At 50.3% G+C, this 24339-nt stretch overlaps 1 protein-coding gene across 2 annotated transcripts; it reads left to right on the forward strand.

Annotated features, from left to right (window-relative positions):
* The first annotated feature begins 4260 nt into the window (after positions 1-4260).
* Positions 4261-15011, forward strand: CYP2E1 (cytochrome P450 family 2 subfamily E member 1). Of its 2 annotated transcripts, none has more exons than XM_082673187.1 (9): positions 4261-4455; positions 5375-5534; positions 8439-8588; positions 8885-9045; positions 9496-9672; positions 10712-10853; positions 12709-12896; positions 13394-13535; positions 14291-15011. In XM_082673187.1, the coding sequence occupies exons 1-9, from the start codon at positions 4279-4281 to the stop codon at positions 14479-14481; spliced, it is 1488 nt and encodes a 495-aa protein (XP_082529313.1). In that variant the 5' UTR covers positions 4261-4278; the 3' UTR covers positions 14482-15011. The 2 variants fall into 2 exon arrangements, with proteins under 2 accessions (XP_082529313.1, XP_082529314.1); XM_082673188.1 differs by lacking the exons at positions 4261-4455; positions 5375-5534 and adding exons at positions 7074-7094; positions 7903-8038.
* The last annotated feature ends 9328 nt before the right edge of the window (positions 15012-24339 follow it).

Consider the following 24339-nt stretch of genomic DNA (forward strand, 5'->3'; position numbering starts at 1 on the left):
CACTTCTACTCAACAGAGCCCTGGAGGTGCCTGAGCAATCACGCAAGAGAAAGAAATGAAAGATGTTCAAACTGGAAACAAAAAAGTGAAACTGTGTCTATTCGTAGATAATGTGATCCTGTATATAGGAAGTCCTAAGGAGTGTATAAAAACGATTAGAACTGTATGAGTTCAGCAAGGTTGCAGAATGCAAGGTCAGTATACAAAATTCAGCTGTATTTCTAGACACTACCAATGAACTATGCATAAGTGAAGTGAAGAAAAAGCTCCATTTACAATAGCATCAAAAAACAAAATAGGAAGAAATTAACAAAAGAAGTATAAAACTTGAACACTGAAAACTATAAAACCTCACTGAAGTAAATTAAATCTAAATACATGGAAAGACTTTCCCCCTCTGTGGATCAGAAGACTTAATATTGTACCATTGTTAAGGTGGTGCTATGGGCTGAATTGTGTGTCCCTCCCCTCCGCCAAATCCATATGTTGGACTGCTAACCCCCAGCACCTCAGAACGTGACTGTATTTGGAGACAGGGCTTTTAAAGGGGTGAGTAAGTTGAAATTAGGCATTAGGGTGGGTCCTAATGCAATCTGGTCTGTGTCCTTATAAGAAGAGGAGATTAGGATACACAGAGACGGGGGGACCTGCGCACAGAGGAGAGGCCATGTGAAGAGGTAGCAAGAGGGGTGCTGCCTGCAAGCCAGGGAGAGAGCCCTCAGAAGAAAGCAAACCTGCCAACACCTGATCTTGGACGTATCTTCCAGAACCGTGAGAAGAAATTTCTATTGCTTATGCCACCCAGTCTACGGTGCTTTGTTATGGCGGCCGCAGCAAACTCATACAGACAGCTCTTCTCTCAAAGTGATGCACAGACTTATTGCAATCCCTTTCAAAATCCCACTTATCTGTTTTGTAGGAATTGACAAACTAATCCTAAAATTCATATGGAAATGCAAGAAGTTCAGAATACCTTCTTTAAAAATCTTTAAAAAGAAGAACTAACTTAAAGAACTCACTTCCTAACTTAAAAGCTTAACACAAAGCTACAGTTATCAAGACACTGTGGAACTGGCATAAGGATAGACATACAGAATAACGGAATAGAATTGAGAGTCTGGAAGTAAACCCTCACATCTGTGGTCAACTGACTTTTGACAAAAGTACCAAGACAGTTGGCACTCTTGGGGATTTCCCCATTCCTGAAGTTTGCTCTTTTCAACAAATGGTGTTGGGACAAAGGCTGCCCATATGCAAAGGACTAAGTTGGACCCGATCTCATACCATATACAAAACAGCTCAAAATGGATGGTTCACGTAGAAGAAAACCTCAGAATAAATCTTCATGAACTTAGATTAGGCAATGATTTCTTAGATACGAACCAAAGCACAAGTGACAAAAGAAAAAATAGATCAACTTGACTTCATCAAGATGTAAACCTTTTGTGCTACCGAGGACATCAGCAAGGAAGTAAAAAGACAACCCACAGGACGGGAGAAAATACTTGCAAATTCTATACCCAACGGGGACTTGTACCCAGAATAAACCATTTGGATGCAACTTCTCTGGAACATGTTTCCTCTGAGTTGTCAAAGTCCATGGTTTCCCTACACAATATTCCTTCTATGCCATTCAAAGTATTGCAGGGTAGCTTTTTAAAAGATATCTGCTATTCTTCCAGGACTTTATTTCAAGTTGCTGCCACTGATTCTGCCAGTGTTGAAGGTGTGGCTCCCCCCAGGCCATGCCAGGGCACAGGAAGTTATTTTAAGTACACTTTAACCAAGATACGTGTTTACATGTGCTTTTTAAATGTAGGCACAGGTCTGATACACAGAATCAAAGTAAGTGCAAAAGAAATCTTTTAGTAGGTATAAAAGAAAGATGAGAAATAATACAAAAGTCGGCAGCAGTTTTTCTTTCTTAATGGGACTGAAAATAGGAGAACTACCGCGGTAGGGAGAGTCTGTACGCTCACATCTTGCTTTATCCAGTTCTGCATTGTTTGATTTGTTACAAGGAGCATGTCTTAATTTCCTAATTGAGATGATATTTGTAATCTTTATAAACAATTGTTTAACTTCAATAAGGCCTTTCCATATTGTTTTACTAGTAAATTCTATCAAAATTTCAAAGTCCAGATAATTCCCTAACAATTTAAAGTATCCCAGACAATAGAAAAAGATGGAGAGAATTGTAATTGTTTCTAGAGTTAGCACAATTCTTACAGCAGATATAATAAAACATAAGAAACTGAAGCCCAATTTTGTCTATGGCTATAGATGCACAACTACTAAAAACACTATTAACAAGTTAAACCCGCGAGCATGTAAAGAGTATCGTTCCATGAAAATCTTGGCTGTGAAGCGGAACTATAAGACTGCTTTTATACGAAACAATGTTTTCATCCAGCATCATACCAGCAGGTTTAAGGAGAAAAGTCCTAGGATTGTCTCAATTAAAAAGATATTTCATTACCTCAGCACTCATCCCTGCTAAACACTCCTTGCTAACTAGAGAAAGAAGAAAATCATCGCAATGTGATTGCCTCTTTGCTACAACCAAACAACAATAGACTTGATGGAGAAGTACCCATTCCCGCCAGGCACAAGGCAAGGCCACCTCTGTCATCCCAATTAGTCAACATTGTCCGAGAAGGTGCAGGCAACTGAATAAGATCCAAGACAAATAAAAAGGTCTTTTGCTTCTGCAAAGAAGGACTCAACAATATCCTTACTCTCAAAAGACATCTGTACCTGCATTTAGAATTTGTTGTTGTTTGGCCCTCCAACGGCATTTCCACAGAGGACCTAGAATAGTAGGGCCTGGCCCCAGACCACCCAGGCTGCACCCCTGTGAGGTCTAGGTTCACCTGCGCCTGCCCTTGGGCCCCTTTGCAGGATGCACACGCTCAGATAAGCTGCCAGGTGTAGTTATTCTCAGCCAACGGGGGCCAGAGGGCCTTCTCTGCCTCAAACGTCTGCTGTCCTCGCGACCACCAGTCAGGGCTTGAACTGGAGCCCCAGGGAAGGCTGACCCTGCCCAACCCTCAGCACCAGCAAGAGGGACAAACCAAGAAGAAAAATGCCGCGTGGACCCGGATGTCTGTCTGGCAGGCCTGGCAGGGTGGAAGAGGGCAGAGGGGGGTCAAGGTTGCTCAGTCTCCATCCTGCGGAATGCGCCCTGCAGCCCCACACCAGCCCCTGGGAGGAACGAGCAGAGCCCACGCAAGCTGGCAGGGCCTGCCGCCCAGCAGCTCACGGGCACAAAACAGGCCTGAGACTCCTGCCAAGGCCAACGCCCCTACATGGCACAATAAGTTAACAAGTCCAACACCAGTGACATGGCTGCAGGTCTAGACGCAGAAAAATCACATTGCTAGCAAACTGGGTGGGAAAGTGGGTTAAAATTCAGTATGTGGAATGCAGCCTCGGTTTTACATAAATAAATATACAGAAGGTGATTTTTGTGCACAAAGATAAGATATGTTAAAACATAAAGTCTACCAAAATAGTTCATTGATTTAAACACAATAAAAATCCTAACGTATTTTTTTTTAATTTGAAGAAATGATTCTAAACAGTGATTATCCCCTAATTTTCTACATTAAAAATGTAGTTAAGTTTTTCATAATTGGTCAACTCTTTTCTTTTTCTTTCTTTTTTTTTCTTCTACTGAATTTGCCAGTTGATCTGACAAAGTGGAATAAATGTCAGATGCTGCATTTTCCTTCTCTGGCTTATGAATTTGGCTGTTGGTGATTCAGTGCCACTGGGGCTGCTCAGACAAACCTGCTCAGAGGTGAGACCTGCACCAGGAGATCAGGCACTCTGCCATGGAGACTGTCGGCACATAATTGATGTTGCCTTACGTAAATCCTACCCCAAACAAACCCATGTAAACAGGACCGTACTCCTTCTTGTCCAATCAGTGTCAAAGGGAGGACAGGCCATCACCCCGTGTTCTGAGGTGTGGGTTGGTGGAGCTCCCCTGGATGCCGAGTTTACTGACATTGGTGCAGGTGTCAGTAGCCAGTGCTGGCAGAGCCCAGGCGTGGCCAAGTGGGTGCCTGGATGGAGTTCTAAGCGGCAAACACTGAAGGGATCGGCCTTTGAAATGGTGGCCAACAGCAGCTAATAATAAACTAATATCTTGGGCCAGAGGAAAAGGAAGGTGACATTGGTTGGCTGGTCACCCTCCTTCTCAAGGATGCGCTATAAAAGCTGTGCCTCTCCCCAGGAGTGTCCGCATGAGTCGGCAGATCCCCGGAAGGCACCATGGCCGCCCTGGGCATCGTGGTCGCCCTGCTGGTGTGGATGGCCACCCTGCTGCTCATCTCCATCTGGAAACACATCTACAGCAGCTGGCAACTGCCCCCTGGCCCTTTCCCACTGCCCATCGTTGGGAACATTTTCCAGTTGGAATTTAAGGATATTCCCAAGTCCTTCACCAGGGTAAGAGAAATATTGTTGGTTTGAGGGAGGAGCATTCAGGAATTAGATGTAATATGTGTGCATTCAATTCACTCTCAGACAAATTGTAATTCGATACCAGCTTGTTATGAATTCGCTGAATTACCAGTAGCACCCAAGAGTGATATTCAAAATATTTAGCTAGTGTTACAGCTCGGGTATGGAGCTCAGTGGGCCTTGGCCATGGCTGGCCCCGAAGGCCCTTGCTCGAGCGAAGCGTTAACTGCCGTGCTGTCGTTGGGTGGCTTGGCCAGGGCAGTGTGGCCGGGGCTGCTGCTCTTTGCCACTGGGATGCAAGGAGGGACACGCGTTGAGACCAGACGCACACTAGCTGCGCGTCAACCTGCAGCACTCCGTAGCGCCAAAGAACAGGGGGAAAAGTGAAGAGTTTGACCCCCCCCCCCACTACGATTGCTGTGAACAGTGAACGAGCTAACAAATCTAAAAGCAAAATGCGTTAATGAGTCTATTAAATGAGCTAGTAAAAGAACGCCACAGGGCACGGAGCCGCTCTGAAAGGCGTTGACGAGCTTCCGGCAGAGGAAGACGTGCTCGGGCCTCCGAACAGTATGGCTCCGGGGCCTCCAGCAGCGTCCTGGGGTCCGGGACCTTGACTGGGGACAGCAGACAGGGGTGGGGCGGATATGGGCAAAGGGGCCTCAGGGGGAACAAGAGGAATCGGCCTTCCCAGTTACTTGTTCCCCGGAGGGAGGGCAGCTAGGCACACCCAGGTGCGCCGTGCGCTGGAGGTGTTCCCGGCAGAAGAAGCCTCTAGGGAGGTCTTCCCCAGATCACTCTGGGTTCTCCTGGTCAACAACAGCGACCTTGGGGGGCACGTTAAAGCGAGGCATGTTCCCCAAGTCCGCGGTGGCTTCACTCCCCGGCCTGGTGGCCTCCGCAGCTGGCAGAGCGTTTCGGCCCGGTGTTCACCCTGTACCTGGGCTCACGGCGCTTCGTGGTCCTGCACGGCTACAAGGCCGTGAAGGAGGTCCTGCTCGACTACAGGAATGAGTTTTCTGGCAGAGGAGAAATCCCCGCGTTCCGGGTGCACCAGGACAAAGGTGCGTCCTACTTGGGGCGGGGGGGGGGCGGTGTTTGTGGGGTGGGGAAGATGCTGGGGGGAGGTACTGAGATAACAGTAACAACATGCTAAAGACAGAAAGGTGAAGCGATCCGCAGACAACTCGGGTGAAGGTTGGTGCATTCACTCACTCAGTCATTGCTCTGCACCTTCTGATGGACCCAGAGTGGACAAGACCTGGAGCACCCACCCTCCGGCCAGCAGGACAGACGTGTTCATAGAGAAATAGGACCCAGGGAGCTGCTTCTGACGGCTGGGCCGGGCCTCCCCCCGCAGACCTTCCCGCCTCCCTGGGCCCTCAGTCTCCCCTGGGAGCTCTTTCCAGTCACAGTTTCAACTACTCGTGGGTGTTGGGGCTCCATCCACCGAGGGCCCCTCACCTACGATGGGCACCCCGCTTCTCCATCGAGGGGGCCTCCCGATGTCCTACCTGGGGCTGTTCTTAGACCAGGAAGGGGGTGTTGAGACTTCCCAGTGACCCCGTCTCCCCAGGCTCACCTCTTTCCTCTGCCCCTCCCCCCTCCGGTGTCTCCAGAGCCCCTGAGTTCCCCTCCGGCAGGCGGAGGAGGCCTTGGCGGGGCAGGGGTGGGGTGGGGTCTAACTGGTCTTTATCTGAGTGTTTTCCAGACTCCTGACTTCAGACTCCATCTTCCGCGTCTCCCAGGAGGTCCTGGAGCCTGGGCGGGGGCGCCCCTCCCCCACCTCTGAGCTCTGAAAGCTCCCTGCCCCACCTGCTGTCCTCCAGCCTCACCTGCTTGGCCTTTGTCATTTGCTCCCTGGTGTTTGAGATCCAAAGCAGATGAGAAGGAAACAGTGTCCCACCAACCCAGCAAAACTTGGAAGCCTCTAGCGCTTCCTGAGTCAACTTTGGTGATGAGCCTCTAGAAAACTTTTATTCATTTTATGTAGAATTTTCAAACTGATGTGCTTACAGTTGTATACGGGCTCCTTGCCTTATTTTTCCAGTCTGCATTTCCGAGGTTATATCCTGCCACAACCAATGGCGGTTGATTGTCCCTCTTAGATATTGTGGGTGGGTTTGTTATTGGGGGCGGCTCAAAGCAAAATTAACCACCCTAATCTTTGTCATTAACACAAGAGGAGACTTACTGGAGGAGAGCCCCAGGAGAGCAGGAGTTCTGGGGCCAAAGAGCTCCATCCTGGCTCTGGGGACCCTTTATCTGCCAGCCCTGGTCCAAGTCATGGGCCCCTGAGAGCAGTCAGGCAGGGGCCAGCATCCACATCCTGCAGGTGAGACACAAGGGGCTTGCCTGCCTCCTGCCTGAGGGCTCCAAAGTGCTGTTTTTGTATGTCCCACACGGCCCAGGGCTGACCCTGAGCCTCAGTCAGGCCCTGGACCAGGGCTGCATTTGGTCCCCAGGAATAATGACGTGAGCATTGGTGACTACCAATAGTGTGGAGCAGCGGCTGCGTATTAAAGTGCCGAGGGGGCCGCACCCATCCTTTCAGTCAATCTTCACAAAGCTCTGGGAGAGGAGATTTGTTGCCCCATTTCAGCCTGTTTGGATCCCGAATGATGGTGCGCCTCTGGGTTCTGTCTCTTCCTCTCTCCATCTCTGTGTCTCTCTGACTCTGTCTCTTTCGCTCTCCATCTCTGTCTCTGTCTTTCTGTCTCTGTATCTCTGTCTCCCTCTGTCTCTTCTCACATTTTTCTGTATCTTCCACCTTTTCTTTCCACACAGTTCTTGCCAGAACATTTTAAAATTAACTGCTTCTCTGCCCCTCCCTCCTTAACCACCCCTTCTCCTTATCACATGCCGTTCAGGGTGGTCCCCCAGCGCCTCTCCTCCTGCCTTCCTTCTGGCTTCTCTGGTCCTCAGGACTAGGGGCACAGGCTCTGCTCTGTCCTCTGGCCTCCTCAGCACACGCTCCCTGGTCCCTGCCACCGCTTGCTTGTCTGCCCTGTGTCCTGGGTCAGCAACTTGGAAGGCTGGAGCTGCCCGAGGCCTGGCCGGGCTGATGGCATAGACACCCGCGAGTTTGGAGCGTCCCTCCCCTAGGTTCCCTCTTGGGCTGCTGTGCCACGTACCCAGCATCCACTTGGCCCGTTATGCAGTGCCCCACAGGAATCGGCACCAGGATACCTGAACACAGGACCCTGAACTCAGTGTCACCTGTGCTTTTAACCTGGTGAACGGCACCTGTAAATGGATCTTCTTGGTGCCCACACACCCATCAGTAGTCATGCTGTCCATCCCCGGGCTTGACTCCATGGCAGCCTCCTTGAGTCACATCCCTATCCTCCCACCCCTGCCTGTGCTTCCCCTGCAGACCGTCCAGGTGTCCCTTTGGGGTAGAATGAAGCCCTCCTCCGCTATACCTCTCAGGTCCGGCCAGACTTCCTTCTGGAATGTCCGGGGCCATGGCTTTCCTCAGGCCTCCACGTGCAGGAGGGAACCAGATCAAGATCTTCCCGTATCCGGAGGTCTCCGTGGTCCGGGGGCCCTGTGACCTCAGATTTTAGTAAGGACTTGCTGTGAGGCCACAGAGTGTGAGCTGAGGTGTCTATAGTGTGAGGGTAAAAAAATCATTGGAAACAGGATGGCTTCAAGGAAATTAGTCAGTAAACAGGAAAGAGGCAGAGGTTTTTCTCAGTGGTCAGGTGTGGTTTCCCTCCTGTGGGGAGGACACAAGGCAGAGTGGGGAAAGCAAGCAGGCTGGTGGTTGCAGAGCTTACAGGGGCAACGGAGAAAGCCAGCCGGCCCCAACGGCTTCTCTCCAAACCCAAGCATCTGTCACTGCGCGGGTCAGTGCGGCCCCTGGTCCCTCCCGCGCAGAGCGCAGCGCAGGGCGCCCATCACTCCTGCCCCTTTCTCCTGAGAGGACAGTTTGCAGTGACAGCCTGCTGCTCCCTCTTCCTTAGGGATTATTTTCAATAATGGACCGACCTGGCAGGACACCCGGCGGTTCTCCCTGACCACCCTCCGTGACTTCGGGATGGGGAAACAGGGCAATGAGCAGCGGATCCAGAGGGAGGCCCAGCTCCTGCTGGGGGCGCTCCGGAAGACCCATGGTGCGTACAGCCTGGCCTGGGCCCCACGACCCCTGACGACCGAGGCAGCGCCCCACGTTGGCCCCCAGACGCCACTTCACAAGCTGGTTTCCCCTCTAACCCAGGGAGCGGGCGTGGTCATCAAGGGTGCCGCTGGTGTGTCCTGAATAACTGACAAGTGAAGAAAACCCGAGTGGTTCCCAGTCACCACCTCCCGAGAATTCTCACAGTCCTAGGGTGTCTCTTCACAAGCACTGGAAACGGCCCTCCTGCCACACCCACGAGCGAAGCGCCCTGATGGCTCCCCTGTTTTCCAGGCCAGCCCTTCGACCCCACCTTTGTCATCGGCTTCGCGCCCTACAACGTCATCTCCGACATCCTCTTCCACAGACGCGCTGACTACAACGACAGGACGGCCCTGAGGATGCTGAGTCTGTTCAATGAGAACTTCTACCTGCTCAGCACACCCTGGATCCAGGTGAAGCACTTCCCTCCCTCTCGCCTGGTCTGCACGCGGCTTCAGTCGAGGGTTTACAGCAGGGAAAGGATAAGAAGGGGTACTTGTGTGTGCGGACAGACAGGCACACAAGACTAGAGAGCCTGAGCGCTCCTTCGGGACACTTCCACGGGGCCCGCCTTTCCCCCTTGCTAACCGCAGGACACTTACCATTTCACTCTTTAAAATCAGTCCTCACCAGGCACACGGTGCCTCTGCCTATGTGCTCGCATTCCCACCACGGAACTCACACGACCTCGTAGAGTGGTGCCCAGAAAGACACTTTCAGCCAAAATATTCTAAACAGTACAATAGTGACAGCCATCAGTTCAGGTTTGGAGAAGGTTGTCAGCCTAGTACGCCAAGTGCTATTGCATCTGGAAAAAATATGTATAGTAAGAAAATTCTCTCCCTCCCTCCCTCTCTCTCTAGCTTTATAATAATTTCTCAGGCTGTATACGTTACCTGCCTGGAAGCCATAGAAAACTAATGAAAAATGTGTCTGAAATAAAAGAGTACGCTCTAGAAGGAGTGAAGGACCACCAGAGGTCGCTGGAGGCCAGCTGCCCCCGAGACTTCACTGACACCATGCTGTTGGAAATGGAGAAGGTACCCTCACAGCTCTCAGCGTCCAGACCAGGCGGAGCCGGGCACTCGGCCGTTGTGAGAGGGTCTGCGGGGGCAGGGCGCATCTTTCAGATTTGTATTATGACCTGCACTGCAGTGTCCACGCCGCCCACATCGTGTACATTCTGATGCTCTTAGTTTTATACAAGTGCACTGGCTTGAGCGTGACCACCACACCTCGACACACGGCCAGCCTTCCTGGCCGCCCTAGGCTCCACTGTACTGTCCACTGTGCCGGCCAACAGGATGGCCTTTCTTGGGGAAGCCATCAGGGGGCTGTGGGACCGGGTGAGTGGGCCCCTCACGTAGGCTCCCTCCAGCCCAGCCTCTTAACCACTTCTGATCAACTGACTAATGACCACATGTCACCTGGGGAGAGGCCCTCGGTGCTCCTCGTCAGCACGTAACCCCCACGTCGTGCATGGACTAAGGGGGCCCGGGCCCTCCCGGCACCGCCTCTCTGGCACCCCCCGGGTCGCCCGCCCAGATCAGTCAAGCTTCTCTTCTTTCCTCGGCATCACACGTGGCTCCAGAGCCACACGTGAGCTCCACACCTGCCTCCCGGAAGGCTGCCCTTGGAGTCTGAGAGTCTCTCCTCCCACCCCTCCCACCTCCCACCCTATGCCCAGCTCCCCTGTGACTTCCCTGCCTCCTGGGACCTAAGGCAGCGGCCTGGGGTGGAATGAGGCCGAGGGCAGACCTGCAGAAGCCCCACAGCTCAGCCCTGAGCTGCTGGAGGTCGTGGCGCAGGGCCAGGGAGAGCCCCACCCCCAGGAGGGCCCTCGGTGCTGTAGAAGGAGCACGGACCGCACAGCCAGGTGAGGGCACAGTCCCACCCGTGGTCGGTTTTCTGGGAGCCTCTGTTCCCTAGCCTTGCAATGGAGACGATGGTGTCTGTGCAGGATGGGCCCCCTGTGGAGCTGGCAGGGCTGCCAGGTGCTCTTCTGCTGAGGGACACAGGGTCTCTTTCTCATCCACCTGAACACCTCCCTGTATTGAGGCCCTATCTCTCACATTGCAGGAAAAACACAGTACAGACCCTGTGTACACTTTGGACAACATAGCTGTGACCGTGGCTGACCTGCTCTTTGCGGGGACAGAGACCACCAGCACCACCCTGAGATACGGGCTCCTGATTCTCATGAAATACCCGGAGGTCGAAGGTAGGACAAGTAACAGGCAAGGCCACCGGACCATGTGGCCGTCACACCTGCACGGTCAGCCTGGAGCACTTAGGCTTCAGCTTCCCGTCGGCCACACGGGGACTGCTTGTTAACCCTTGCAGCAGTGACACTGGGGTTGCTGGACGAATGCGTTAGGGGCAGTGTTCCCGTACATGACAGGCCCCGGCACTCAGCTCTCCCACACCCACTGGCAAACCCCAGATTGCAGGAAGAAAGCCCAGTGGAGAAATGCCAGGCCAGCTGCATCCACTCCAGGCCATGATCTATTTATGACAGAGAAAAAATGGGCACACCGCCCCTGGGTCAGCCCCAGCCTTCCAGGCAGAGCTGAGAGGCAGGAGGGGGCAGGGGCAAGGCCTCCTGGCGTGTCTCACCCGATTGGAAGAGTGGGGATCAGAGGAGGAACCCCAGGAAAAGCACTGCAAGTCTGCCTGCTGCCCTGGACCCGGCCTTCCCTCCCAGGGCTCCTCCCCAGCACTGGGCCGGGTGGGACCCAGGGTGGATCAGGCATGGCTTTGGGGGCCGCATGCACAGAGCACGAGGCACTAGAACCAGCCGCATGGGCCAGTGGAGGCGATGTGAGCAACGCCACTTATCAACAGGCCAATCAGCGCCAACCTCCAAGGAAAGAGGAGGTAAAGGAGCCATCGCCTGGGGCCAGGGTGCCCTCCCCGGCAGTGCTCAGGCCTGGGCACAGAGCTGGGGAGGGGGGGTCCCCACTGCAAGGAGCCCCTCACCACCCGAGCCATGCTGGCTGCGGTTGTGTGCCAGGTATGGGAATCAGCCCTTTAACACACTGTATTCTTGAGGGCTGATGGAAAGGGCGTGAGGTTATTTTCCCTAGGAATGCGTATTTGTGACCTGTCCAGGGTCAGACCTGGTCCGACTCCAAAGCCTTTGCTTTTCTACCTGACAGAAAGGTGACGCGAAAGAGCCGGAAGTCTAGGGCGCGAAGGCTCCACGGGTCTGTGGCAGCTCTGAGGGGGCTTCTGACCACTCTGTACTATAGGGGAGCCACGGAATCCAAGACTGTTTTAATTATGGATTATGAGGAATTTCCAATACAGAGAAAAAGACAGAAAGGAAATATGACTGACGCCCACACATCCACTGCCAAACTTAACATGTGTTGACAGCTTTCAGTACTGGCTCAGAGCTCTTGGAAAGAAAGCAGGGTGCAGAGCCAGCCCAGGCCCCTCCTCGCCTCCCTGCCTTCCACCCACCCCTAACGCCACATATCCCTGGACTGCCACGTGAGATCCCTGTGCACCACTTCTTATATTTACCATCTAGTAAACATCAGCATACCGTCCCTCTTGTTACACGTGTTTAAAATTGTTACTCGGTTGCCATACTGCGGAAGCTCTGCAGTTCACTCAACAGATTACAAGGCCCACAGGCAACCTCAAACCCACAGAGGCCAAGCGGAGGCTGGCCTGCCGGAGCCTGCTCAGAAACACACGGAGCATGTCAGTTTCCATCCTCCATTCGCCTCCACACTCCTTACGAGCCTGCAACAACCCAGCCTGGGGTAACCATAACCACAGTTTCCCTCCAACTAGAGATCCCCAAGACCCTTTCTTATTCTCTGCTCCTGGCATGACGACCAGAACGGGGCTAGCCATGACCAGCTACGGTAGTGGAGGCCACGAATAAGTAACTACATAAATGCTGTAGACGGTCCCTAGCCTCACTGAGCCTGGTTCCTGCTGACGCACGCGGATGAACTACCCAAGAATCCAAAGCTCCATGAGCATCTACTGGGTATATGGACGGGAGCATGATCGCTGAGCCAGCCTGGAGTCGTGCGTTTATTCCATGCATGTCTTCGCAGAGAAACTTCATGAGGAAATTGACAGGGTGATTGGGCCAAGCCGAATCCCTGCCATCAAGGACAGGCTGGATATGCCCTACCTGGATGCCGTGGTGCATGAGATTCAGCGATTCATCGACCTCATTCCCTCCAACCTGTTCCACGAAGCAACCCGGGACACAGTGTTCAGAGGATACGTCATCCCCAAGGTCAGATGTGAGCCTGCAGCGCACCCCCGAGCACCACCCTGCCGATCAGCCGCCGGCCAGGGAACAGGACGGGGACCAAGGACACCTGCTCTAGGCAGAGGCGGCTGAACACTGGGGGCCGGGCCAGCACCCCTACCCTGCAAAGTGCTGCTGCCCCAGCAGGCCTGTGGGGACCTGGTGGCCACAGGAATGGAGGCAGTCTGGGAAGGGGCTCCTCAGACGGTGCCTGGGGTTGAGGTGTGTTCCAGCAGCAGAAAGAGACAACACCAGTAGCACCCAGCCCTGGATGAGTAGGTCAGAGGAGCTACTTCCCTGAAAAGATGAGAGCTCTCATTGCCATTTGGTCGTGACCCCCACCTGCTCTCTGTCTGCCCTCAGGCGAACTCCTTCCCCGGTTGGGAACATACCATCTTGTCTAACGTAACATTCAACCGCTGGCTCCCAGGTGAGCCTGTGTTGTGTCAACTTGACTGACCAAGGCAGCCTCTTCCTTCCAGGGCACAGTCATAATTCCGACGCTGGACTCCCTCTTGTATGACAGCCAAGAATTCCCCGGACCAGAGAAGTTTAAGCCAGAGCACTTTCTGAATGAAAATGGAAAGTTCAAGTACAGTGACCATTTCAAGCCATTTTCCGCAGGTAAGAAGAGGTCACGTGTAGCCCCTTCCCGGGGATTGTCCCTAAGTCCTGCTCTCCGTTCCATGTGTGACCAGCATCGTGCCCCTGATTTCCGTCCCCAACATGACCCAAATGTGTTCTTCCCTGTTCAGAGAGGTTAAATGACATCTTTTCACCAGAAGTCCTGGGAATGAGTTGAGACGAGTTCTTCTTTCCTTGGATACTTCATTCAGTGCTAAAACTCTTCATTTACTAGAACTTAGTGAAAATCTTTCAAAACTATATTACTGACTCTCCATAATTTTAAACAAGGGTTACTAAGCAAATTTTAACGTTTGGTTACCTGGACTCATCGTAGGACCATCTAACCTTTCCAGCCCTTGGCTGCCTTTCCAGGGCCTGCCCTTGGCATGGGTATGATGGAAGATCTGAAACCAACTCGATAACTTTAACACCAACACGAGAGCTTTGGCTTCCACCTGGGGCCGCTCTTCTTTCCTGTAGGACATCAGGCTGAGCACTGGGCAGGGCCCATTCTCCCAACCTAACACAGGTTCATGAAGCTGAGTCCTGGTGGTTGAGGCTGTGTGAAGGCTGGTCCCTGAGCACACCCGTCGCTGATACTCTTACACTGAAATCCACTCTGGGCTCCCTTTCAACAGACAGACGGGGGTCAACTCTGCTTAGGGTGGCCGTTGACGCACAGCCTCCTCCCACCCAGCTCTGCCCTTGCTGTGTCGCCCAGGGCGGTGTCTTAGTGTTGCTGTCACCTCCAGGAAAGCGGGTGTGTGTTGGAGAAGGCCTGGCTCGCATGGAACTGTTCCTGTTCTTGGCCTCCATCCTGCAGCACTTTAACTTGAAGTCGCCAGTGGACCCCATGGATATCGACCTCAGCCCCATAGCAGTTGGGTTTGCCAAGGTCCCCCCCCATTACAGACTCTGTGTCATTCCCCGCTCACAAGTGTGAGGCACACGTTCTCTGAAGCCCGCGGGTCCCTTGATGCTGGCCTGGAGGCCTCCCGCTTCCCTGTGCCCCTCAGCAAGGCTAGCCAGGGCTCCACAGGGAACCACCTGGGCCAGAGAGGCTGCTTTCCAGGCCAAGCACATTCCTCAGATAGAATTTGAAACAAAGTCCATAAAAGATTGTGTCAAACTAATTAAAGTAATTAAAGCAAACTATGACTTAGTTTGTGTTGGAGTTCCTAGAAACCATGATAAGTAAGAACATATCAGTGTAGGTTAAACTGAACTCTTCGGCAAAAGTAGAGCTCCCCAGTCACCAGAGTCAGCATCTCCTGTAAAGGATTCACAAAAAGGAGCACAGACACTATTTTGCTGTTTGGAAAAAATGAAAATAATATACCTTCGGAGGATTTGTTAGCCATATCCTAAAAGTATCCCCTGACATCTTTCCCTAGGATGTGAAGTATTCCTTTGGGCTCACTAATAGCATTATCCTGTGCTATATTTTAAGATTAAAATATGTCTGAAAAGTCAGCATAGAGATCTCTTATTATCTCTTAAGTCTTTGTGCCTGGAAGCGGAACTCATAAGGATATGGGGACCCTTGTGCAGAATGAGGCAGAAACGAGGAAATCATTAATCAGCTCCGTGAACTAAACCTCAGTGTTGTGAAACAGAAGAATAATTTGGGACAAGAACCCTGTTCCCACCCAGAGGGCACACACCAGGAAACGCACTGTATGTCCAGACTTCCTGTAAAATGGGCATGTCAGCAGCCCCCCCCCCCCAGCATAGAGTGTGAGGGCTGAACGGGTAAGATGCAGAGCTTTGGAACACTGTGCAGCACATAAGCCCCATGTTCCTTAGTAAAGTGAGTAAGTTTTCACAGCCAGCAGTGCAGCATCTTCCAGCTCTCACTGACCCTCCTGCTTCTCACTTATAAGGTCCTGTGATAACATCGAGCTCACCCAGGTAACCCTGGAATCCCTCCCCTTCTCAGGATCCTTACCCTATCACATATGCAAAGTCCCACCTACCACGTGAGGTAACATATCCACAGATTAGAAAGAAGGAAGGGGTGTCGGGTCCCAAGCAAATCCAAAACCTAGCGAGCAAATGACAAGACCTTAAAGCCTGGGAATGATCCTCTTTGCATCATTGAAAGTCAGGCCACACTTGCAGTTCATTTTAAAAGCCAAGCATCCCCTGACATCAGACAAAAATTACGAAAACTAGAACAGGGCCCGCAAACCCCACTCTCTGTCCTACTTGACACGGCCTTTAAGATCTTCAGCGACAGGGAGGAAATTTCCAGGAATGGGTGAGAACTAAGAGAGGAGGAAAAATTAAAGCGACACACGCTCTAATACATGGCCGTTGCCACTGCTCAGTCCCCCACAACAGGGACCGACAGGAATCCCCTCTCCTTCTCAAAGACCACCGCTGACCTGCTACCAGTGCAGTCAGCAGGGCACACTGTCAGGAAATGCTGCACCCTGCCACCCCATACCCCATGCCCTTACTGTCACCAAAAGGGCCATTGGAAAAGGAGTTGTCCCTCCCATCCTCAAGCGGGTAGGCCAACACCATGACCACCCAACACCCAGGGTATTTCAGGTCCCTGCCCCCTGTGCCAAAGTCAAGGCCAGTTTCCCCTGTCGGTGGTAAGTGGCCATCAGGAACGAGAAGCGGACTGTGCTCTGGATCTGGGGCTCCTGGGTGCGGATGACTGAAGGTGCCTGGGGCTCAACCTCCAGGCCCCTACGTTCCCCGTAAGACCGGAGAAGCCCCAGATAACCCTGGATGTGGCAGGGGCTCCTATCAGTGTCTGATTGACACTGGGGCTACTTATTCAGCTCTGACCTCCTTCTCTGGTCCCACTCGCTGTTCCTCGATCCTCCCAACAGGGATAGATGGACAACCCTCTTATGGCCATTTTACACCTCCCTCACCCTGTCTCTTGAAAATGCTTTATTCACACACTCTTTCCTAGTCCTCCCGGCCTGTCCCACGCCTCTGCTAGGCTGGGACCTTTTAACAAAACTTAAAGCTGCTTTATCATTTACACCAGTAAGTATGGCCCTAACAGCCACCACGAAGACTACTCTAGCTGAAGTCCCACCCCATCCCCAAGTTGTCCCTAACAGAACCACAATTTTTGGTTCCAACCCTCAAATATTAAGCAAGAAGACTGCGAAAATCTCAAGACACCTGAGGATTATGACATAGGGTGGAACCTTACTATTCCTTCTTTCAACTGGGCTTAAAACTTTTCCTCTCATCCCTCAAAGGTTGCTTGCCTCTCTCCTTTAGCTGGAATGACTTTAGCTACTACCTGTGAGGGCATAGAACATTCCCGCACCCATTTAGGAAAACCCTACTTCAACATCACCTTAGACGTCTGCCTAGCCCCTACAAATCGCACCTGTTTCCTTTGCGGACCCAATGCCTATTTATGCCTTCCAGCCAACTGGACGGGGGACCTGTACCCTTGCATACATTATTCCTAATCTTATCCTTATAAATGACAGCACCCCACTTCCCTTATACTCTCAATCACGTAAACAAAAGCGGGCACCTCTCACTGTAATATCAGTCCTAGAGATTATTGTTGGGATAGAAAGAGGCTCATCTGGACTTTTAAACTTTATTTTCACTGCCCGACAGCTCTTTCTTGAACTTACACAACAGACTGCCTACCCGGCAGCTCAAATTAACACTCTACAAGAACAAATAAATTCTCTAGCAGGAGTGGTTTTACAGAATAGGAGAGCTTTATACTTACCAATGGTTAAACAAGGTGGGACCTGTGCAATGTTAAAGGAGAATTGCTGTTTTTTTTGGTCAACCAATTGGGCAAAATTCAAACTAAACTTCGGAATATTATCGAAAGAGCTAAAGGGTTTTATATGAAGGGAGCCTCAGAGGGATTCGACTGGTGGGATCTCAAGACTAATATCTGGTCCTGGTTCTCTTGGCTAACTCCTCTTCTAGGTCCTATAGCAGCCTTCCTACTTCTACTGATCTTCGGGCCATGCATTTTTAACTTCCTTGTTAAGTTTGTCTCTTCTAGAATACAACCAATGAACCTCCAGATGGTAAGGTGACAAGAATACAGGCCAGTCAACACCCAGACAACACTTGAACAAGCCTCCGTCACATCCCATGGAGCCCCCACCCCCTCTCTAGGAATACTCTGACAGAGAGCAGGCATCAGGAACCCAGGGCCCCTACGACGTCCCTGCCTCTTCTCCTAACAAAAAGCGTTCTGGAACGCCTGAGAAGGAGCTAGGCAGACAGGTAGACATGAGCAGGGTGTCCAACAGGGCCAAAGGATTGGCCCTATAAATAAAGAGAGGGGGAAATGTGGCGCTCCAAGGACAAAAAACAAGATAAACTCAAAGGGCCAGCATTGCCGGAACAAAGAGTTACAGGACTCCTATCGCTCTGTCACGTTGCGGCCACTGCAATGTCCCAGAGCCTCCCAAGCAGCATGCCCTGTCCCTTTCCCATCCACACCGCCTGCCTTGAACTCCTCTTGTGGCACATACAGGCACGCATAGACCTACGTGTAATAAAATTTTCTATTTCACGTTTCCTCGTGGTCTTTGTTGACAGTGGTTCAACAATATCGCGCACACAGGATATACATTTAAACTGTTAATTTAACAAAGTCACAACAGTTGCAATATTGGTTTACGTACTTTAATAAGGACAGACATTGTGATATTTCACGATTCATGCGGTAGTATGCAACTGTTAAAAAAAAAAAAAGGACGTGGGATCCATAACCGCAATGCCATTATAGTTAACAAAAACATTAAAGCTAACTTATAGTATCATCGGATTCTCGGCCCCCATAAGAATTTACCCATTCGTCTCACAACATCTCTTTCAGTTTCTTAAACTAGGACTTAATAACAAACCAGAATTCCACGTGGTTGCACGTGGGTCGAGACACAGTCTCATCCATCACATCCGGGGCTCAGGGCAGCAAGACCCATTACCCCTCGATACACAAAACGTCCCCCGACGGCGCCGACGGACGGAGACGCGTGTGGGACACGCACTCTCCCCACGCAAGGACGCGTTCCCGCGGGAGCCTCTGGGATGGAGTCTTACGGGTTTCTCCTGCGCGTGTGCGGCCCCGCCCACCTCACCCTCTTCCGTCCGGAACGTCGGGGCCCCAGCGCGCTACGGCAGCTGCGCCCGCGCGCTGGCTGTCCTTCTGGGACCCTGAAGGTGGGTGCAAGGGTGGAAGGCGGCCGCGGCGCGGGGACGCAGGGCGGGGTGGGGACGCTGCTCCACTCGGTGGGAGCGTAAAGGTCGGCGGGTGTGAGCGGCGCGGCCTGAGGCGCAGGCGCGAGCCGCACCCTGGGCAGGGCCCGGGAGGCGATTGTGGCCTTAGGACCCGCTGGTCCAGGGCTGGAAAGGGCCGGCTCGGGCCGTGCTTCGAGTGTTGCTTGGTCAGAAGACGGCGCACTGCGGGCAGCCGGGCGCCCGCCTCCGGAGGCTTCGCGACCTGGGGGTGGAGTCCAAGGTGACTGTGAGGCCGGGGCGGGTCTGCAGACCACGCGAGCGAGCGTGGGTGGGCTGCGGGCTGCGTGCACTGTCCAGCTGTGCCGCCGAAGCAAGCCTCCCGGGCGATGTCATTAACCTCTGTGACATTCGGTTTGCTCACCTGTGACGCGAGCGCCTTAAGGACTAGCGAGTTGCCCCCGATTCCCGGGGAAATCAGTGTGAAGTGCATGAGGAGTCTTACTGTGTGGTAGTTGTTACTGGGGTCTCTCGGAGTCTTTTCAGCAGGTGAGGGGTCAGGTCCCCTCCTGCGCTGTGTAGCCTGCTGAGCACCAGGTTTCGTTTACAGTTTTCACAAGACCTAGTTTCTAGGGACCGTGAGTGCCGGGGGGATCGTTGCGCTCTGAATGACTGACCCCTTTTCTTTGGAACAAGGTAGTTATTATGAAGCATGGAGGGGAGGCGCCCTGTGAACGAAGGACAACCCCTGAAACCTGAACCCGCTTATTAGCGCTTCAGAGCAGAGGCGGAAGAATCACAGAAAGGAGGAGATTCTGGCTCTGCGTGGCCAAGCAATTACTGATGCGTCTGCGCAGAGTGAACGAGATATGGGTGACACTGCTTCCTCCCGAAGTTGTCAAAGACTGGGTGATAATGGGAGGTCCGAGTGGACTTTCAGGAGACCTGAGCTAGGCTGAGGCGGGTAGGCAGAGGCCAAAAGAAACGTTACTTCTTGGAGAGGTCCCGAGGGTGTGGTCTGGGGTGGAGGGATAACCTGTCACAGCTGAGAGAATCTGTCTATGGTGCTCCCTAAATATTCCCATTCCTTCATTCTGCTCCCACTGTTTCTGTTATCTGAGCTCTCTCAAGCCTATTATACCGTCAAGTTTGGTATCTGGAGGTATGCTGGTGCTTGCTCTTCCCAGCAGTTCTTTCTGTTAGTTCAGGAAGGGTTTGTCAGGGTATGTCTGCCTTATGAGAAAGACTGGGGAGTGAGCGGGGTGTGGGTGGAGGAGAGGAAAAAGGATTTGAGGACATGGGTGATGTGCCAGGCTCACGTGATTTTTTGTATACATCAGGCATCTTGACTTTTGGATAATATTATCCACTCTGCCACCATTAAGTCAAACACGTTTACTTTTGACACCATTTTTGAGAAATGCAGTCAACTTAAGAACAAATAAGTTTTAGAAGACCTTGTCTTAAACATGCCTGTCTTATTTTCCCTAATTCTTTCTGTGGACTAAGTGAGCTCCGGGGACTCATAATACAAGTGTTTCCCACTTAACATCAGAAATCTGTGCTTGATAATCATAAATTCCACAGCACAATAACAGAAGCCTATTTTCCACTGTTTAAAATGGGAAAATTAGAGTGAATCACACTTCACTCTAATTGGCTCCAAACTGATTTTTTAAAAATGTAAATAAAACACAGCATATGCCCCCATAAAATTAACAGGCTCATGTTATGGTGTAAAAAAGTTAAAATATAGTTTTCTGGTCTGCACACAATTGCTTTTTAAAATTCACGTGGTCTCTTAGTGCAACAACCTTACTGAGGTCCATCCAGGTGACATTTGTTTTCCTTTCAGAAGTTCTGCATGTGTTGTGAAGTTCTATTGGTTGTTTTTCAGCATGTAATGTAAGACTTTTTTCCCCACGTAATTTTGTTAAAAACATTGAGTTTGGGGACTTAGACATATCATTTAGCATTTGCTCAGTAATGAACCAACCCAAATTTACTGACTTAAAAAATAAAAAATAATAAAAAAACATTGGGGGCTTCCCTGGTGGCACAGTGGTTGAGAATCCGCCTAACAGTGCAGGCGACACAGATTTGAGCCCTGGTCTGGGAAGATCCCACATGCCATGGAGCAGCTAAGCCCGTGCGCCACAACTACTGAGCCTGTGCTCTAGAGCCTGTGAGCCACAACTACTGAGCCCACGTGTCACAACTACTGAAGCCCGTGCGCCTAGAGCCCGTGCCTCACAACAAAGAGAAGTCACCGCAATGAGAAGCCCACGCACTGCAACGAAGCGTAGCCCCTGCTCACCGCAACTAGAGAAAGCCCGCGCGCAGCAACAAAGACCCAACGTGGCCCAAAATAAATAAATAAATAAGTATATTAAAAAAAAATGTGCTCAAAGTTTAGCATTTTGGGTTTTTTTAAATTTTTGTTTTGTTTTTACTTTTTAAAATTTTATTGACGCATAGTTAATTTACAATGTTGTGTTAGTCTCTGTTGTACAGCAGAGTGAATCAGTTATACATATGTCCACTCTTTTTTAGATTCTATTCCCATATAGGTCATTACAGAGTATTGAGTAGAGTTCCCTGTGCTGTCAGTAGGTTCTTATTAGTTATCTCTTTTATATATAGTAGTATGTATATGTCAATCCCAATCTCCCAATTTATTCCTCCCCCTGTCCTTTTCCCCTCGGTAACCATAAGTTTGTTTTCTACATCTGGGACTCTATTTCTGTATTGTAAATAGGTTCATTTGTACCATTTTTTTTAGATTCCATATATGAGCAATATCATATGATGTTTGTCTTTGTCTGACTTACTTCACTCAGTGTGACAATCTCTAGGTCTGTGGTTCAGCATTTTGGGGCTGGGTTTAGTTGGTCAGTTCCTATGTTCGTGTTGTCTGGTTCACAAATGAAGCTGTAGTCATCTGATGCCCTGACTGAGGCTGTTTGATTTAAGATGACTTCATTTACTTTTCTGGTGGTTTGTGCTGGCTGTTGGCTAAACCACATGTCCCTAACAGGCTAGCCCCAGAAGGCAAGCTGTAGTGGAAAAGTGCTTTTCATCTGTGTTTGCATCATATGTCCTTATTTTTTTTTAATATCTTTTTCGGAATATAATTGCTTTACAGTGTTGTGTTAGTTTCTGCTGTATCCTATGCCCTTTTAACCAAAGCAAGTCAAATGGCAGAGCCCACATCAGTTGTAGGGAACTTCACAGGGAAATAAATGCGGAGAAGCAGCCATTGTTTAAATAAGCATTTTTAAAAATTTAAATTGATGCCCCTCCATTCACCTTCTCTCGCAGCTCTATTTCCAGAGTCCTCTGTGTGTTTCTAAGAACAGCAGGAAATGAATACATCTCTGGTGAGTTGTTTTTTTTCCTCAGCTTGTTTTCTATTTTACTATATGAGCTTTATGAGGGTCCTTAAAGTAAAATGGAAAAGTAAAACTAAGTAAGATTCAGCTTCAGGGCAATATACATAAAAAAGGTAAAGGTGGCATGTGGATATAGGCAGGTAATATGACCTTAGAGTGGTCCAAGGTGAGTGCAATGGCAAAAACACAGATACACCTGTTCTCTGATCAGAATGGACCCTTAGAAGAAAGCATGCTGTATTCCTTTGAGACATGAGAACTTGCATGCACAGATGTCTGAACAGTGGCTTAACTGGTCACATAGATGATGGAGTGGACAGTGTTTCACTGCCCGTCTGGAAATAAACACTTCATGCATTCTGCAATGGTGACACTTACCTAGTGCTGAAGCAGAACTTGCTTAATAAGGTTTTTCTGGAGTTGCTAAAAGAGTGTGGTCCCAGACAGCTTTTGGAAGGCCCTACTTGATGCATGGATAAAACGTGGAATGTCTAGAGGATTGAATTGACTGCAGGTCCGTTAAGTAACTCATTTCTCTCCGCTAGTCAATGCATGCAGGTTGTATAGCAGACTGTACAAGGCTATATTTTCTGGCAAATGTTTCCACTGCTCTTTTGCAGCTTAACCTACTCAACATGGTCTTAATTCATTTCTTCTCAAGCTCGCCAGTAGCCTAAATTATAGTTAGGTTCAATGAATATGTTGTAGTCTTTGCCTTACTTGAACCTTCTGCCATATTGAAGCTACTGTCCATGATCTCCTGGAAATTCTCGGCCATTAGCTTCTGTTGTGGCCTCTCTGATGGTTTATTCCCGAATTCTTCTGTCTTTTTCTTCTGCTCCTGAGCGTTGCTCATCCAGGTGTTCAAACCTGGGCCCCATTCTTCACACGCTGCAGTTCTCCTTGACCTGTTTGGCCCTCTGTGATTTGACAGTCCTGTTTCTCTCCAGCTTGGACCTCTTCCCTACCTTTAGACCGTAGGTTCAGCTCCTTGTTGAATGCTTTCTTGTCGCTATCCAGAAGGTATCACAAGCTCAACAAATCCAAAATGAAAACCACATTCTTCTTTCTTCCCGTACATATGATGCTACTTTCATGGAGCCAGTGCGTCAAACCACCAAAATGGGATTTCTCCTGGACCCCTCCCTCTCTCTCAGCTTTAATCTCATCTAAGGTAAAGTCCTGCTACTTCTGTTTGTGCCTTTAATTTCGTCTGATGTCTGCACTGTTGCTCACCAACAAACGCAGTAACTTTCTTTTTTACGTTGGAATTGTCATCCTTGGCAAAACCTGAAGGATGTGTTTGCTGTGATCTGGTTAGATTCCCCTCGAGCTGTGCTACTGGCCAGCATGTGTGGTGACAGCCTTAGGAGTCCAGTGAGAGAAAGAATTCAGGAGTTATTCAGAGTTATTTTGAACAAGGGTCAGGACAAAGTTACACAAAGTCTAAAAACAAGGGTTACAGACTTTTGTAATTTTTAGCTTCCATTTATATAAACTTGTCAGTGATTCTGTCGCTTTTATTATGATATAGTTGCGTATTGCTAGTTCCAAAATGACCTTTTTGCAAACCCTGTTAAAGACTATTTAATTCTTCTGCTATTTCAGTTAATCACTTAAAAATGAATAGGGAGAAGTGCACGTGTGCGTTATTCGTAACTATGACTATGGAGCAGAACTCTCCTAATTGTTGGTTAATTCTTTTATTGTGATAAAATATACATAAGCTAATGTCGGCAATTTCACCATTTTTAAGAGTACAATTCAGTACTCGTGGTATATTTAGTTTATTCACACTGTTGTGTAATCATCACCACTAAGAATATCCAGATTCATCCTCCCCAGATAAAACTTTACTCGGGACTTCCCTGGTGGCGCAGTGGTTAAGAATCTGCCTGCCAATGCAGGGAACACAGGTTCAATCCCTTGTCCAGGAAGATCCCACATGCCACGGAGCAACTAAGCCGATGCGCTGTAACTACTGAAGCCCGCATGCTGCAACTACTGAGGCCTGAGCACCTTCTCCCGTGCTCTGCAACAAGAGAAGCCACTGCAGTGAGAAGCCCGTGCACCGCAGCAGAGAGTAGCTACCACTCACCGCAACTAGAGAAAGCCCGCACGCAGCACTGAAGACCCAACGCAGCCAAAAACAAACAAAAAAAAACTTTACTCATTAAACCCTAACTCTCTATTCTCCCCTCCCCCAGCCCCTG

This window comes from Grampus griseus, assembly GCF_964374135.1.
Source record: "Grampus griseus genome assembly, chromosome: 16".
Lineage (NCBI taxonomy): Eukaryota > Metazoa > Chordata > Mammalia > Artiodactyla > Delphinidae > Grampus > Grampus griseus.